At 36.0% G+C, this 12,876-nt stretch overlaps 1 protein-coding gene across 11 annotated transcripts in view; it reads right to left on the bottom strand.

Moving 5' to 3' along the window:
* Positions 1-12,876, bottom strand: part of LOC105219676 (voltage-dependent L-type calcium channel subunit beta-2) — a 105,804-nt gene that overhangs the window by 24,355 nt on the left and 68,573 nt on the right. For 10 of the 11 annotated variants that reach the window (XM_011195971.3, XM_011195970.3, XM_054227834.1 and 7 more), the window contains 3 exons: positions 4,283-4,399; positions 4,005-4,226; positions 3,840-3,939 (listed from right to left, as the gene is read on the bottom strand). In XM_011195971.3, the coding sequence (XP_011194273.2) occupies positions 3,840-3,939; positions 4,005-4,226; positions 4,283-4,399 (439 nt within the window). The remainder of the gene's footprint in view (positions 1-3,839; positions 3,940-4,004; positions 4,227-4,282; positions 4,400-12,876) is intronic. The other variant, XM_054227833.1, reaches the window with a different exon arrangement.

The raw sequence follows: 12,876 nt of genomic DNA, 5'->3' as shown, positions 1-12,876 counted from the left end.
ATGTTTGCTATCTGCTAGTTGTTATATATATCAACAGTTCTTTCAAATTTGTTCATTAAAATATACAGTGGAACTTCTCCAACTCGAATCACCATAATCCACAAAAAAAACTTCGAGTTAGTGAGACTTCCGAGTTATAGAAATTTTCATAAATTTTTCAAAGTTTAGTTAATTACTTCGCCAAAAGTTTTATTTAAATGCATTAAAACAAGTATTCTTGGTGCACTTTGCTATTTTTTGGCTCTTGACGCCTGTATCTCATGCCTTTGTTACCCGATTTATGAAAACTATAAGTGTAATATCATATTTTTTGTTTGCTTCCATATGAATATAAGGAGTTCTTTAAAATTGTTTCTTGAATAGTTAAATTTTAAATTTTGTATTATGCCCTGGTGGAAAATTTCGACTTATGGATCGAAATTTGTATGAAATTTAACTTGTATTGCCAATTTAAGGGTTCGAATTATGGAGAACTTCGACTTATAGAAATCCGAGTTAAGGAAGGAAACTTGTATGAAATTTGATTTCTAAACGCTATTGCCAATTTAAAAGTTCGAGTTATGGCGATTTTCGACTTATAGAAATTCGAATTATGAAAGTTCCACTGTATGTCATATCATGCCTGGTACAAGCATTTCGCCAAGGCGCCTCGAGAAATCGCGCGTTAAAGTTATTGTATAATATATAAAGTATATGTACCTGCTCGACGCTTGTTCACTATTTCTCCTATAACTCCAAAAATATTTTGAATTTGCTTCTGAAATTTTAGGATGGATAGTTTAGGTAGACATTTATGCAAAAAAAATCGATTTTTTGAATCCTCTAAAGCAGGCTCCCCCTTAATAGATGCACTAAAAATGTTCACATTATTTGCCCATTATTTGTAAAATCTTAACGTTTTTTAAGAATTAATTGTGCTTAGTCGATAACTTGTAAATTCAAATAAAAATTAAAAAGAAAAGGTTTAATAACAACTTTTTGATGTGTGAATATTGTTGAATAAACACCAGTGATATTTTGAATAATCAATATACCATTTGTTGCTAGATAAAGTATAGTAGTTGTTATCGACATTTTCTTCCAAAAACTTTAGTGCCTCTAATCAAGTGAACCGGACTATATTTCATAGGGAAAATCATGCTACTTTTGGGACTTTTTTTGGGACTACTTTTGTATCCAAAAAATTGTACTCCTGCTCTTTACGCGCACGAATTGGAAGCTCTTCTGTTCGAGAATTTCTGTCGGAAGCTCTCAATGAACTCCAGTTTTAGGCTACCAGACCACTGCATTTTCTTTCAAGAAGCTTGTCTATGTAAATAAATAAAACTTGCAGGGTTGCATTTTATTGATGTTTGGCCATCCCACAAATCCATTAGGAGTGTTTTGGCATCAAAAAGACGGTGTTCACAACTGTCAAGTGAGATCTCATTGTGATCTCTAGCTTGTCATAAAATGTTGTCCGAAGCCGGTCCATCTGAATTCGTTAATGTCCAAGATATTGATAATAAAAGCAAGGAACTCAATTGTTATATTTTTACTGTTTCGTATAAAGTATGTACATTTCAGTACAACTATCCAATTCGTGTAGCATATTTCATATATAAATGTCTTTAATGGGAAATTCGCATGTTTATTTTTTTTGGGTAAAAAACGGAAATTGGCCCTGATTTCCTATTTCAAATGGGAGGGACGCTTTCTTTCTCTACAACTTGACGTTCATATGTACATGACTTTGTTATTATGTTAATATAGCGAACTGGGTTGATGCAAGACAGACGTCCAACGTAGCAGCCATGACCTGGCAAAGATAGAAATGTGTAATGTGGGTTGTTTTTGGCATCAGTGCTCATCTTTGCTCTTACCGGTTTTCGAGAAACTACTGTTCTCAGTCTCATTACACCTACAGAGTCTCCTCTTCGCGAAAACATAACAATCCTAAAGAAAGCTATTTAAACAGATATGCATACATTTGTAGATATTTTTCTTAACACAAGTTAAGAACAAAGTATTTGAAAATAAAAATAAGAAATATTAAATGATTATATATAGCATGTATAAAGAAAAACTCAAGTACAAATTTATCTAAATTATATATCACAAGAATGTAACAGTCATTAAGTAACATTTTTACTGTACAGTATTTCGGTCAGTTTTGTTTAAATTTATGCTTCATTAAAAAAACACTTACAGAAATGGAGTGAAATTCAATTTTAGATTTCAATTAATTAGCACGTTGGTTGTGAAATTCCTCGATTGATTACTATTTGCTCTTTTAATGGATCTTAGAAAGTTATTAATTAGCCATCATCGCAAAACTGCAACTGGTAGGCACAATATTAGTTGAATCCTATTAACACAACAATATACATTGTAAATCTTAAATACAGTAGTTTTCTGAAATAACAAACACATTAATTGTCAGATCAGTTCGTTATAACGATTTTTTCGTTAATTCGAGTACTCACTTAGATGTATATTCCCCAGTAAAACAAATTAAATATCCGAAAATTTTAATAATATAATATTGGTTATTATTATATTGCAGTATAATACAGTCTTTTAATAAATTTTTTTACACAATTATATGTATTTTTTTTTTGGTGCGATCAATATTTTTAAGCTTTTCTATCAAAGTCAATATTTTCTTTGTACTCAGTTTTTAAATTTGCACATTTCTTTCGAATGCTTTCAAGTTATTATTTTTAATTCTGTTTTACCACGATTTTAGTTTATTTTTAACTCTTACTACATATCGCTCATTTACTTGAATAGTGTCATAACTCAAAAAACAAGATTTTTGAGTTGAGTATGCAAAAATGTGCGCAATTTTATGGTCCATATTGTATAAAAATTTCATTCCGATGCGGAGGACAATAAACCGCCATATAAGAATGTGCCGTTATTAATCTTGTTATGTTGCATTAGTTTTTAACCACAATAACGACACATTTCAGTTGTGCCAGAATTAATTATAATTTTTTTTACGAAATAACGACATATTTTGTATTCCAACACATATTGTGGAAAGGTGAATTTGATTTTCTTTTCAGGAAGAGCGACACATTTTGTATTACAACGATATTGTTGAAGAATTAATCAAATTTTTTATATTGTTTTATTCAGCAAAAACGACGAATTTGACTTATGACGTCGAAATTGATTTATGTATATTTTTCACAAATAACGACATAAGTCTACAGACATAAGTATAAGTCTACATAGTCGCTCTATTTGATCCATTTATGCTCAACATTGTATTTAATATATAACAGGCCACTAGATTTGTCAATAAACTGATGGCATTTTTCTATATTTGCTAAATAAGAGACAATTGAAAACTTTAAATCGCTCTCCTGAAAAATCGACTTTTTTGAGTTGTGACACTATTCAAGTAAATCAGCGAAATGTGTTCTTCATGTTTTTCGTTAAAAAAAAAATTTGCTTGTTCGTTATAAGCGGTTTTCGTTAAAACGAATATTCGTTATTTCGGAAAACTACTATATATCAATAATCTAGAGATAAATTTTGGTAAATTATTTTAATTGAAAATGTACGTAAATAAAATAAAATATCATAAATTTGGAGATATTCAAACTCTTCAATCTCTCTTAACTCATTTTCGACAACGAACTACATTATATCCGTTTGTTCACTCATTTTCGACAACGAGCTACATTATATACGTCCGAATAAATAACTGTGGAAATATTTTCATTGATGCATACATTCTAACGGACATACATATGTAAATCATTACAAAAATATAGGGATCCTAACCCGTCAATTAATAAAATACCTCACACTTTCCTATGATTACTATCAATAGGTTTCCAACTTACCTGGTGTAGGTGGAGTACTGCCTCGCATTGTGTCCGCCGTTCCAACGTTATTTGTTGACGACAATTTCGTGCCGTATAACCTGGATGGTCTCGTCTGATTCTTTTCGAATAATAATAATAATAATGGTACCAAAGTAGTGTAAAATTACAAATACTGAAACTGACCTGCATACGAATATGCTCCAACTTAACTGGACTTGGTATGAACCCAACATCACAACCTTCTTTAACCAACCTTCCAATCCACCAATTGTTGTCATACTTTTCTTTGATGTGAAGAAATTCTCTTATTTCAAACGACACGGCACTTCCTTGAACTGGGGAATCATCATCAACAGTAGCATCATATGCAACATTCGTCCGGACTGCAAAAGCTACAGGTTTACCCTGATTTTTAAATGATTTTAATTTAAAGTCAAATTAGATAAAAAGCATTGTTTTACTCTCGCTTTTTCCAGCTGGCTTAGAGCATGCCGTTCTCTTTCTCGTCGAAGCGTTTCCTTTTCATCGTCAAGCGACAGATCGGATGAAGGTTGAGAATAGTTTGAATCGGCGGAACTCTAAAAAAAATGATTTCTTAGCAAATATTCAATAAATATAAATTCAAAAAGTAGAATGGCTTTATTAGTTTCGGTCCCAAGATTGAGCTACCACCATGTGACACCGACATCTTTTACGGAGATTACACGGCTTGGCCCACATTTCGAGATATTTTTACGGCCTTGTATAACCGTAACCCCAGAATATGTAATGTTGAAAAACTATTTCACCTTACTCAGAAGACCCGAGGCGAAGCAAGAGAAGCTATTCAAAACACCCCCCTAACAAATGATGGTTTCATACTGGCCTGGAAAAACCTGGTCGAGTAGTATGAAAACAAAAGAATGCAGATAAACACCCAATTGAAGACCGTTTTTAACTTACCCGATGTCACTCAAGAAACAGGCTGCGCCATAAAAGCCCTGCAACGAACGGTTAACAACGTTTTAAGCAATTTAACCCATCTTGAGATTGACACAAAAAGTTGGGACCCGATACTGATATATCTTTGTAGTTCGAAACTACCGAAACAAACACTAGAAGCATTCGAATCTACCCTAGAAGATATTTCTTCTATACCCACATGGTCAAATTTCGACTCTTTCTCGACCCATAAATATAAAACTCTCGAATCCGTATCAAATTTCAAGGATTCAGTAACAAAACCCAACTCACCACACCTTGGCTCAGTAAAAAAGACAGACGCAAAGAAATATTACACATTTCATGCCAATGTGTTAGAAAACCCAATAGCTGGACCCTCAAATTATGAACACAGATACACTTCTTCTCAACCCCACCCTGAAGCAAAAATTTGCAACCTTTGCAATAAGCATCACCCAATTCGTGAATGCCCCAAATTCCTAAAAATTAACGTTGAGACCCGTATTGCCACAATCAAAAAATATGGCTATTGCGACAACTGCCTGAGCCTGCCTCCAAGAGCTGCATGAGTAAATATTCTTGTCGAAAATGTCATAAAAGACACAATACCCTGATCCATAGAGAATATAGCCCCAGATCTGAATCCACCACAACTCCAGAAGCGACCAGTTCGACTTCTGATACCGCTACAAGTACCGCAATACGCACCCACAACACAATTCAGCAAGCCTACACCACCACACTATAGTCCACTCAAATATCAACTCAAGACCCACTAATGGTCAGCGATATTCTGCAAGAACCAACACGGTTGTAGCAACCCCCAGGAAAACTTGCAATATAACCTTTTGTTCACCCGTAAAGACAAATTACAAAATATCGATTCAAGCATTCATTATGAATAGCTTGGCCGATAATGTACCCACATACCCAGTAAACCCAAATATGGCTCTAAAGAATCTTGGCTTCACACTAGCGGATACCCAATTCCACAAACCGAGACCCGTGGATATATTAATTGGTAGTGATATCTACCCAAATATCCTACTAGGTGGAGTAAAACAAAATATTCTAGGCTCACTCCTAGCCCAAGAGACATTATTCGGATGGATTCTGTCCGGACCCATTACTCAGCCCTCCAAAAACTCATCAATACCATCATTCCATAACATAATCAACCCGGAGTATCAACACACACGCTTTAAAGAGGTGGAGGAAACCCCAAAGGATCCCGTAAATCCCAGATTTGATGGATTACGTAAAGTAATGTTTCAAAAAACTACCCGACGACATTCAGATGACCGCTATGTAAGAACCCTACCCACAACTCGGAAGAAATATGAAAACGATGATCACAATACAACCCGAATAAATATCACCAATGAACAATGAAGCAAAACTCATTGTCATGTTGCATGTAGATTATGCAAGGATGACCACCGATTAGCCACATGTACCAAATACTTGTCGGCTAACTTACAAGAAGCAGTCATCAGACACCGCTATTGTATTAATTGTTTAGCCAGATCCCACAAAACAGAAGGATGCACAAGCAGACATCGATGTTCCACCTGCAATGGAAAACATCATTCATCTCTACATGGTTACCCAAGACTGCGCCCAGCAAATGAGAAAGAAGTTTTTGAGAATCCTAGATCTCAAACCTTACCCACAGAGACCCCGCTATATTCCTTACTGGCTAAACATACCCTTACACACTTTTAAACCCGACCCTTAAGAGACTTAAGTGACATTGATCAAATACCCTTTGACAACATAGTCCTCTCTGACCCTCAAACTCACAGCAAAGCAGATATAATGTTGGAGATCGGAGCGGATATCTATCCACACAGTACCCGGATTGTTCAACCCAGACAATGGCACCGCGGTAACCCAGAGCACAACATTCAACTGGACCCTAACTTGCACCCAATAATAGATAAGTATATAAGTATAAGAATAACTCAAACATAAAACAGGTCAATATTTTAAATATTCATTAACACTAAATCATAACTAATTATCATAAAACAATTAACCCAAATTGTTAACACACACCCATATCTACATACATAATATTGTACAAATCAATTCAATATACAAATTTCTAATACACATTAAATATTATACCGTGAAAACTCAACCCAAAAACTCTTTTCTTCAAACGGATCGGCCTCATCGTCATCTTAACCCGACATACAGTATAATTATTATAACGGTATTCAGTAAATTTGGAAAATTTTTATTTTTCAATAAGCTTACAAATTTCGTGGGATAAACAAATATAAATTCAATTCATTGGGTCAAAATAGGGTTTTGTAAGAAACATACATGCATACATGGGTCTAAAAATTTTAAATAAATAAAATTTAATAAATGTATATGCGAAAAGTGTGCCACCAAGCTGGAGCTAACGACCCTTTAATTTTACTGTTAAAATTTTTTAGATGACATTGGACAGATTACTAAGTTGATAATATATTTCGGGATTAGGGAACAAAAACAAATATTAATTACTGAAACTCGCTTTAATGTTTTGTAAAATATTCCCTATTAAGATCTATACACTTTTGTTATCGTTTGAATCAATTGTCAAAGGACTTTTGCCACTCTGATTGAGGCACCTCCAAAATATGCGTAAATAAAGAGAAGAAGTGCCAAATCAGGACTATACGACGGATGACTTATAAAATCTATGTTTTGAATGGTCAAAAATTAAGTTGTTTCCGTCGATGTGTGAGTGCTCACATTGTCGTTTCGAAGAGTGATCCACCTCCGGGGTTGGTGGTTTCACTGATTTATTGAAAGACAACCGACAAAAAAATTGTTGTTGACCACTCAGGACTTACGTTTGCTTGGAGGTGCTTTGGGACCAAACTACTTTTGTTAGATTCATATAATCTTCAAACATCCATACAGTGGACTGCTGTTTTCTTTCGAGCTCATACGTGTAAATCAACAATTCATCACATGTCAGGATTTAAAGCTGTGTTCCGAAGCAAAACAAAAAACTTGATTTGTCTCAATCTCACGATAGGTCATATGATGATCTTGCAATATCAGTTTGCGCACAGCATCAACAGTTTCCGGAACAATAACTGATCTTAACGAAATTCGTCTTGGAGTGAATTCACCACATCATCGATAAACACTGGTACTTGAAGGACCTTCGTCGTCAAAAAATAATCTCGGGAAAATGTTGGCGAATTAATTCAACTTTTTGGCCGAGATAAATATTTTAAGATATTGTCAACTACACAAATAGCGTTCGTATATCAAACTTTACGATAAATTTTTGAGTTGCCAGATTGCAACCCGAAATATAAAAGGAAACCTTCTTAAATAAAATATTTTTCTCTGGTAGTTCATTACATATTATGAAATTGGAGAAATCGGATAATAACCACGCCCACCTCCCGCTCAAAAGTTATGTTGAGAACTACTAAAAGTACGTTAACTCAATAGCAAAAATTACCTGAAGCACAAAAGTTTACGCCACTTGAAGCCGCTCTAAAATAGTTTACAAATTTGAAAGTGGGCTGGTCAAATACCATATTTCCCAAATAACACAATCTTGGATTTTCACTGATTCCTCCACAATACAATATGTAAGTTAAGCACGAGTGTAATAGTGGGATACAATTTTGCACAAATATAGCGGCATCTAAATATTGTCGATATTTTTCAAAAAAAAAAAAAAAAAAAAAAAACATTCACAGCTACTCAACTGTGAGATTAGTACTAACAAAAGTTTCCTCACAATCAGATTTATATAAAAAGAAGACCCCGCAATTTCGAAAGGTCATGCAATTGACAACACAATTATTCATATTATTACTTAAACAAAATTAAAAACAAGTAAGGAAGGGCTAAGTTCGGGAGTAGCCGAACGCTTTATAGTCTGGCAATTTATTTAATTAAGTTAAGACCAGGACGTATATTAGCATAAAGGCCACTAGAATAATGAATATCATTATAAAGCTGGGTAATTCTTGGATCGATTTCAACTAGCAGCCAAGCTAATGTAGATAGATTTTACGTTCACTTAATTAGGCTAAGGTATAGAGTCCAAGAAGTTTGAATATCCGTATATGAGTTATATGAGCGCCAGAGGGCGTACTGATCTGATTTTGGCCACTTTTGGCAAAGAGGCACACTATTAGAAAGAGCACATCCCCTTCATTTTGTTTAGATGAGAGATTTAATAACATTTTCGACTTCAAAATGGTGGTATAAGGGAAGTAGTCGTGGTTGTCATCAAATTTCGCCCATTTTCTATATACTATTTCACTATACACTGGCGATCAAAACCGAGTTCATCTTCGACATTTTATTACTTGCAGTAACATAACCAGTAACATCGCCAGTTTGGTGATTTAAAGCAAAAGCTGAGTTCAAATTTTTAACTTGATTTAAGTGGCTACTTATAGGTTAATATACAGTAAAAGCTCCTTATTCGCGTTTTCACTATTCGTGGATTAAAAAAAATGAGACCCAATTTCTATATTCGCGACTAAAAATTTTTTTATTCGCGGATCTAATAAGTACATACATAATAATAAAATAATTCCAATAGGTATCCAAACCAATATTCTCGTCAAATGGACTAATAAAAAAGTAAAATAGATCTTATTAAAAGAAAATGTTAAATATTCCACTATTTTCGCAATATTTTTGAACTTTTGGTAATATTTACATATAGAAGGGGCTCACATGGAACTGAACTCTTGTTCTTACCCATTTTTTAGAAAACTTTCAAAAAAACACTTTAAATTAAATGGAACCAATAAACTCTTCACTTTTTTAATATTTTTTTTACACAGATAGTGATTGCTAAGGTTTCGTTACATTGGCTTAATTATATGAGCACACCCGACTAGATCACCTGCGAATGAGCTCTGTGATTTCTTTATGAACATTGATCCGTCTATGGAACGAAGTCTAATTTTTAAGAGACAAATTACTAATGCGACTGCTGTGTATCAGTCTGAATTGAAGGAGCTTTTGAAAACTGCTAAGCAAGAAAAAATTACAAAATTCTTCAAACCATTGCCTAAGCCTTAAGATAATTAATTAAAATGTTCAAAAACTTCAATTAAATCATTTTTTATATACCTTTTTTATTGTCACCTAAGAACATATCCCCTATAATCTCGTATAAATTACCATCCCGTATTCATGGTTTCCGTATTCGCGGCGTATTTATGGAACATATACCCCGTGAATAAAGAGCTTTTACTGTATTAAGAATGAAAATCAAAACAGTTAACAACATTCTTTACCGTTACTCTTATAGTTTTTTTTTTTAACATAGCGCATTAACGTCGTTGATAATTTGTGAACGGAAATGTTTAGTGTTTTTAGGCGTGTGTGTGATGTATTAAGTGATAATTTTTTTAATCTCACAAGTTACCGAGGACAACGTTGGGCCATAGTAGTAATAAAAAAATTGTTTTTAGTTATGCGTTCAAAAGAGAAAGATGGATCTTAAAGTGAATTTAACAATATTTTGCAATTTATTATATAACCCAAACGATTACATTCCTCCCGCCCAACCGACGCGTGGGGCGCAAACAAGCGGAACTTGTCGAGTCAAGAAGGCAAGGGATTTTTAAGCGTCGATATCTCAAACTGCTCAGCTACAAAAAGAACGAAATGGGACATTAAACTTAATAAGGAATGAACTACAAACTGAAAAATTCACAAGTTTTACCAGGAATATTATGCCTAGCATTTCTCTACGACTAGTGAGTGTAGGTAGATTTATAAGTTTTAAACTACTACGGAGGAAGATTTAATCTTCAGTCCTAATGTAAATGACCTAAAACGAAAAGTGAAAATTGTTTTAGAACCAATCCCTGATAAATGTTGTAAAAAGAATTTTAGTAATATACGAATCACTTACAGTACCAGAGCTACATACTCCAAATCAATAAGGCGGCTGACGACATTTTATATGCCAGATTCGGGAAGATGGCGTGGGGAGTTGGAAGCGTATTCCTTCGCCTCAAAAAGCGCCACCCTGCGGATGTCAATGTAAACACGCTGGAGACGAGTGAAGTAGAAAAAGATCTCGGAATTAAAGAGATAATGGCGACTTCATAAGCCTTGCAGGAGGTGGAGGGGTCACCTGATCAGTACTCTGAGGTTAATGAGCCAGGAGCTGACGGTACTTCAGGTGAACCTCCACAATAGTAAGATCGCATCTACCGAACTCCTTCTCAATCTAGAGAAGGGCGGCTACGACGTGGCTTTAGTCCAGGAACCATGGATAGCATCGGGTAACGTGATCGCTGGACTAAAGTCACCTAACTACACAACATATACCCCGAGCGTCACTAACAATGTAAGAACGGCGGTACTGGTAAGCAAAAAGCTGTATTCCCATGTAAACTTAAATCTCTCCACAGATGACCTGACGGTGGTGGTAAAGGATTGCATGGATGAGCTCATACTCCTTGCATCCTGTTACCTGCCACATGACGGCGAGGCACCGACTGCAGAACTCCAGAGGCTGGTGGCTACATCCAGCAGAAGGAAACAGTCGCTGGTAGTTGGGGCTGACGCTAACGCGCACCACACGATTTGGGGAAGCCGAGATATCAATGCAAGAGGTGAGTCCCTATTAAACTTTATATTAATGAGTAGTCTAGTGATAGTAAACCGGGGGGAGGAACCTACGTATATAGGACCAACCTCGAAAAACGTCCTGGACTTTACACTTTACACTTTACACCAGTGGTAGTACAACGGTTGAGAACTGGAGGGTGATAAGTACACCGTCATTCTCTGACCATAGATATATACATTTCTCTATTAGAAAGGGGGTTAAAGCTAGACTTGAGGCTAGAAGAAACCCCAGAATTACAAACTGGGTACGTTACCGGCAAATACTGTTGTTAAAAGACTTAGACCGTGCGTGTTCAACTCTCCACAAGAGTTAGAGGAGGGTGTGAATCTCTTCTGTAGCACTCTTACTAAGGCTTATCATTCCGCTTGTCCTATGCTGCGGCCCAAACGCAAAACGAGACCCCCTTGGTGGAACAAGGAGCTCGAATCATGTAGACGCAGTGTAAAGAAAATCTTCAACATGGCCAAGCTAGCGGAGAGCGAGGAATGTTGGAATGAATATAAGGATCTGTTAAGAGACTACAAAAAGTTAATGCGCAGGAGAAAACGACAGTCCTGGAAAAACTTTTGTAGCAGCTTTGAAAGAACAAATGAGGTGGCAAGACTTAGAAAACTGTTAAACAAATGAGGTGGCAAGACTTAGAAAACTGTTATCTAAAAGCCCTCCCTCGCCAGGCCTGGTTAGCAGAAACAACGGAGAGTGGACGGAGAATTGCAGGGACTCCTTAGAGATTCTAGTTAGCGCACACTTTCCGGGATGCAAGAACCCGGTTAACACTCCACACGAAGGAAATACTGCTGTTATCCTGTCCGAGTGTATAATCACGGAGGATAAAATAGAATGGGCAATCCGCTCCTTCGACTCTTACAAATCTCCCGGTACGGATGGCATCTTTCCAGCCATGCTAAAGAACGCAATGCAGCTGGTCGTGCCGTGGTTGCGAGTGATATTCAGAGGATGTTAAAGGTTTGGTTATGTACCGCACTCATGGAGAGAGGCTAGGGTGGTTTTCATACCAAAGGCAGGTAAAAACAATCCAACCTACTCGAAAGAGTTCAGGCCCCTAAGTCTTACCTCTTTCCTTCTGAAGGCGCTGGAGAAAATACTAGATGCACATATAAGAGACACAGCGCCTCCTGGCAGCTTGTCCAAATCGCAACATGCGTATACAAAAGGCAGATCCGTGGAGACTGCACTCCATTCATTGGTATATAACATTGAAAAAGCTCTAGAATACAAGGAATATGCTCTGGGAGCATTCCTGGACATTTCGGGAGCATTCAATAATGTGTCTACGGAATCCATACTGCGAAGTATTGAGTCAATGGGTGTTGAGCCTGTCATACAAAGGTGGGTGAAAAACCTCTTGATGTCTAGAAAGATAAAAGCAGAATGGAATGATGCCAGTGTGACCAAGGAAGTCTGTAGAGGTACACCGCAAGGCGGAGTGCTATCTCCACTCTTATGGACATTAGTGGTAAA

Source organism: Zeugodacus cucurbitae, chromosome 3 (assembly GCF_028554725.1).
Source record: "Zeugodacus cucurbitae isolate PBARC_wt_2022May chromosome 3, idZeuCucr1.2, whole genome shotgun sequence".
NCBI classification, from domain to species: Eukaryota; Metazoa; Arthropoda; class Insecta; order Diptera; family Tephritidae; genus Zeugodacus; species Zeugodacus cucurbitae.
Note: the sequence above shows the minus strand (reverse complement) of the source record. Positions and strands in the feature narration are given on the sequence as shown.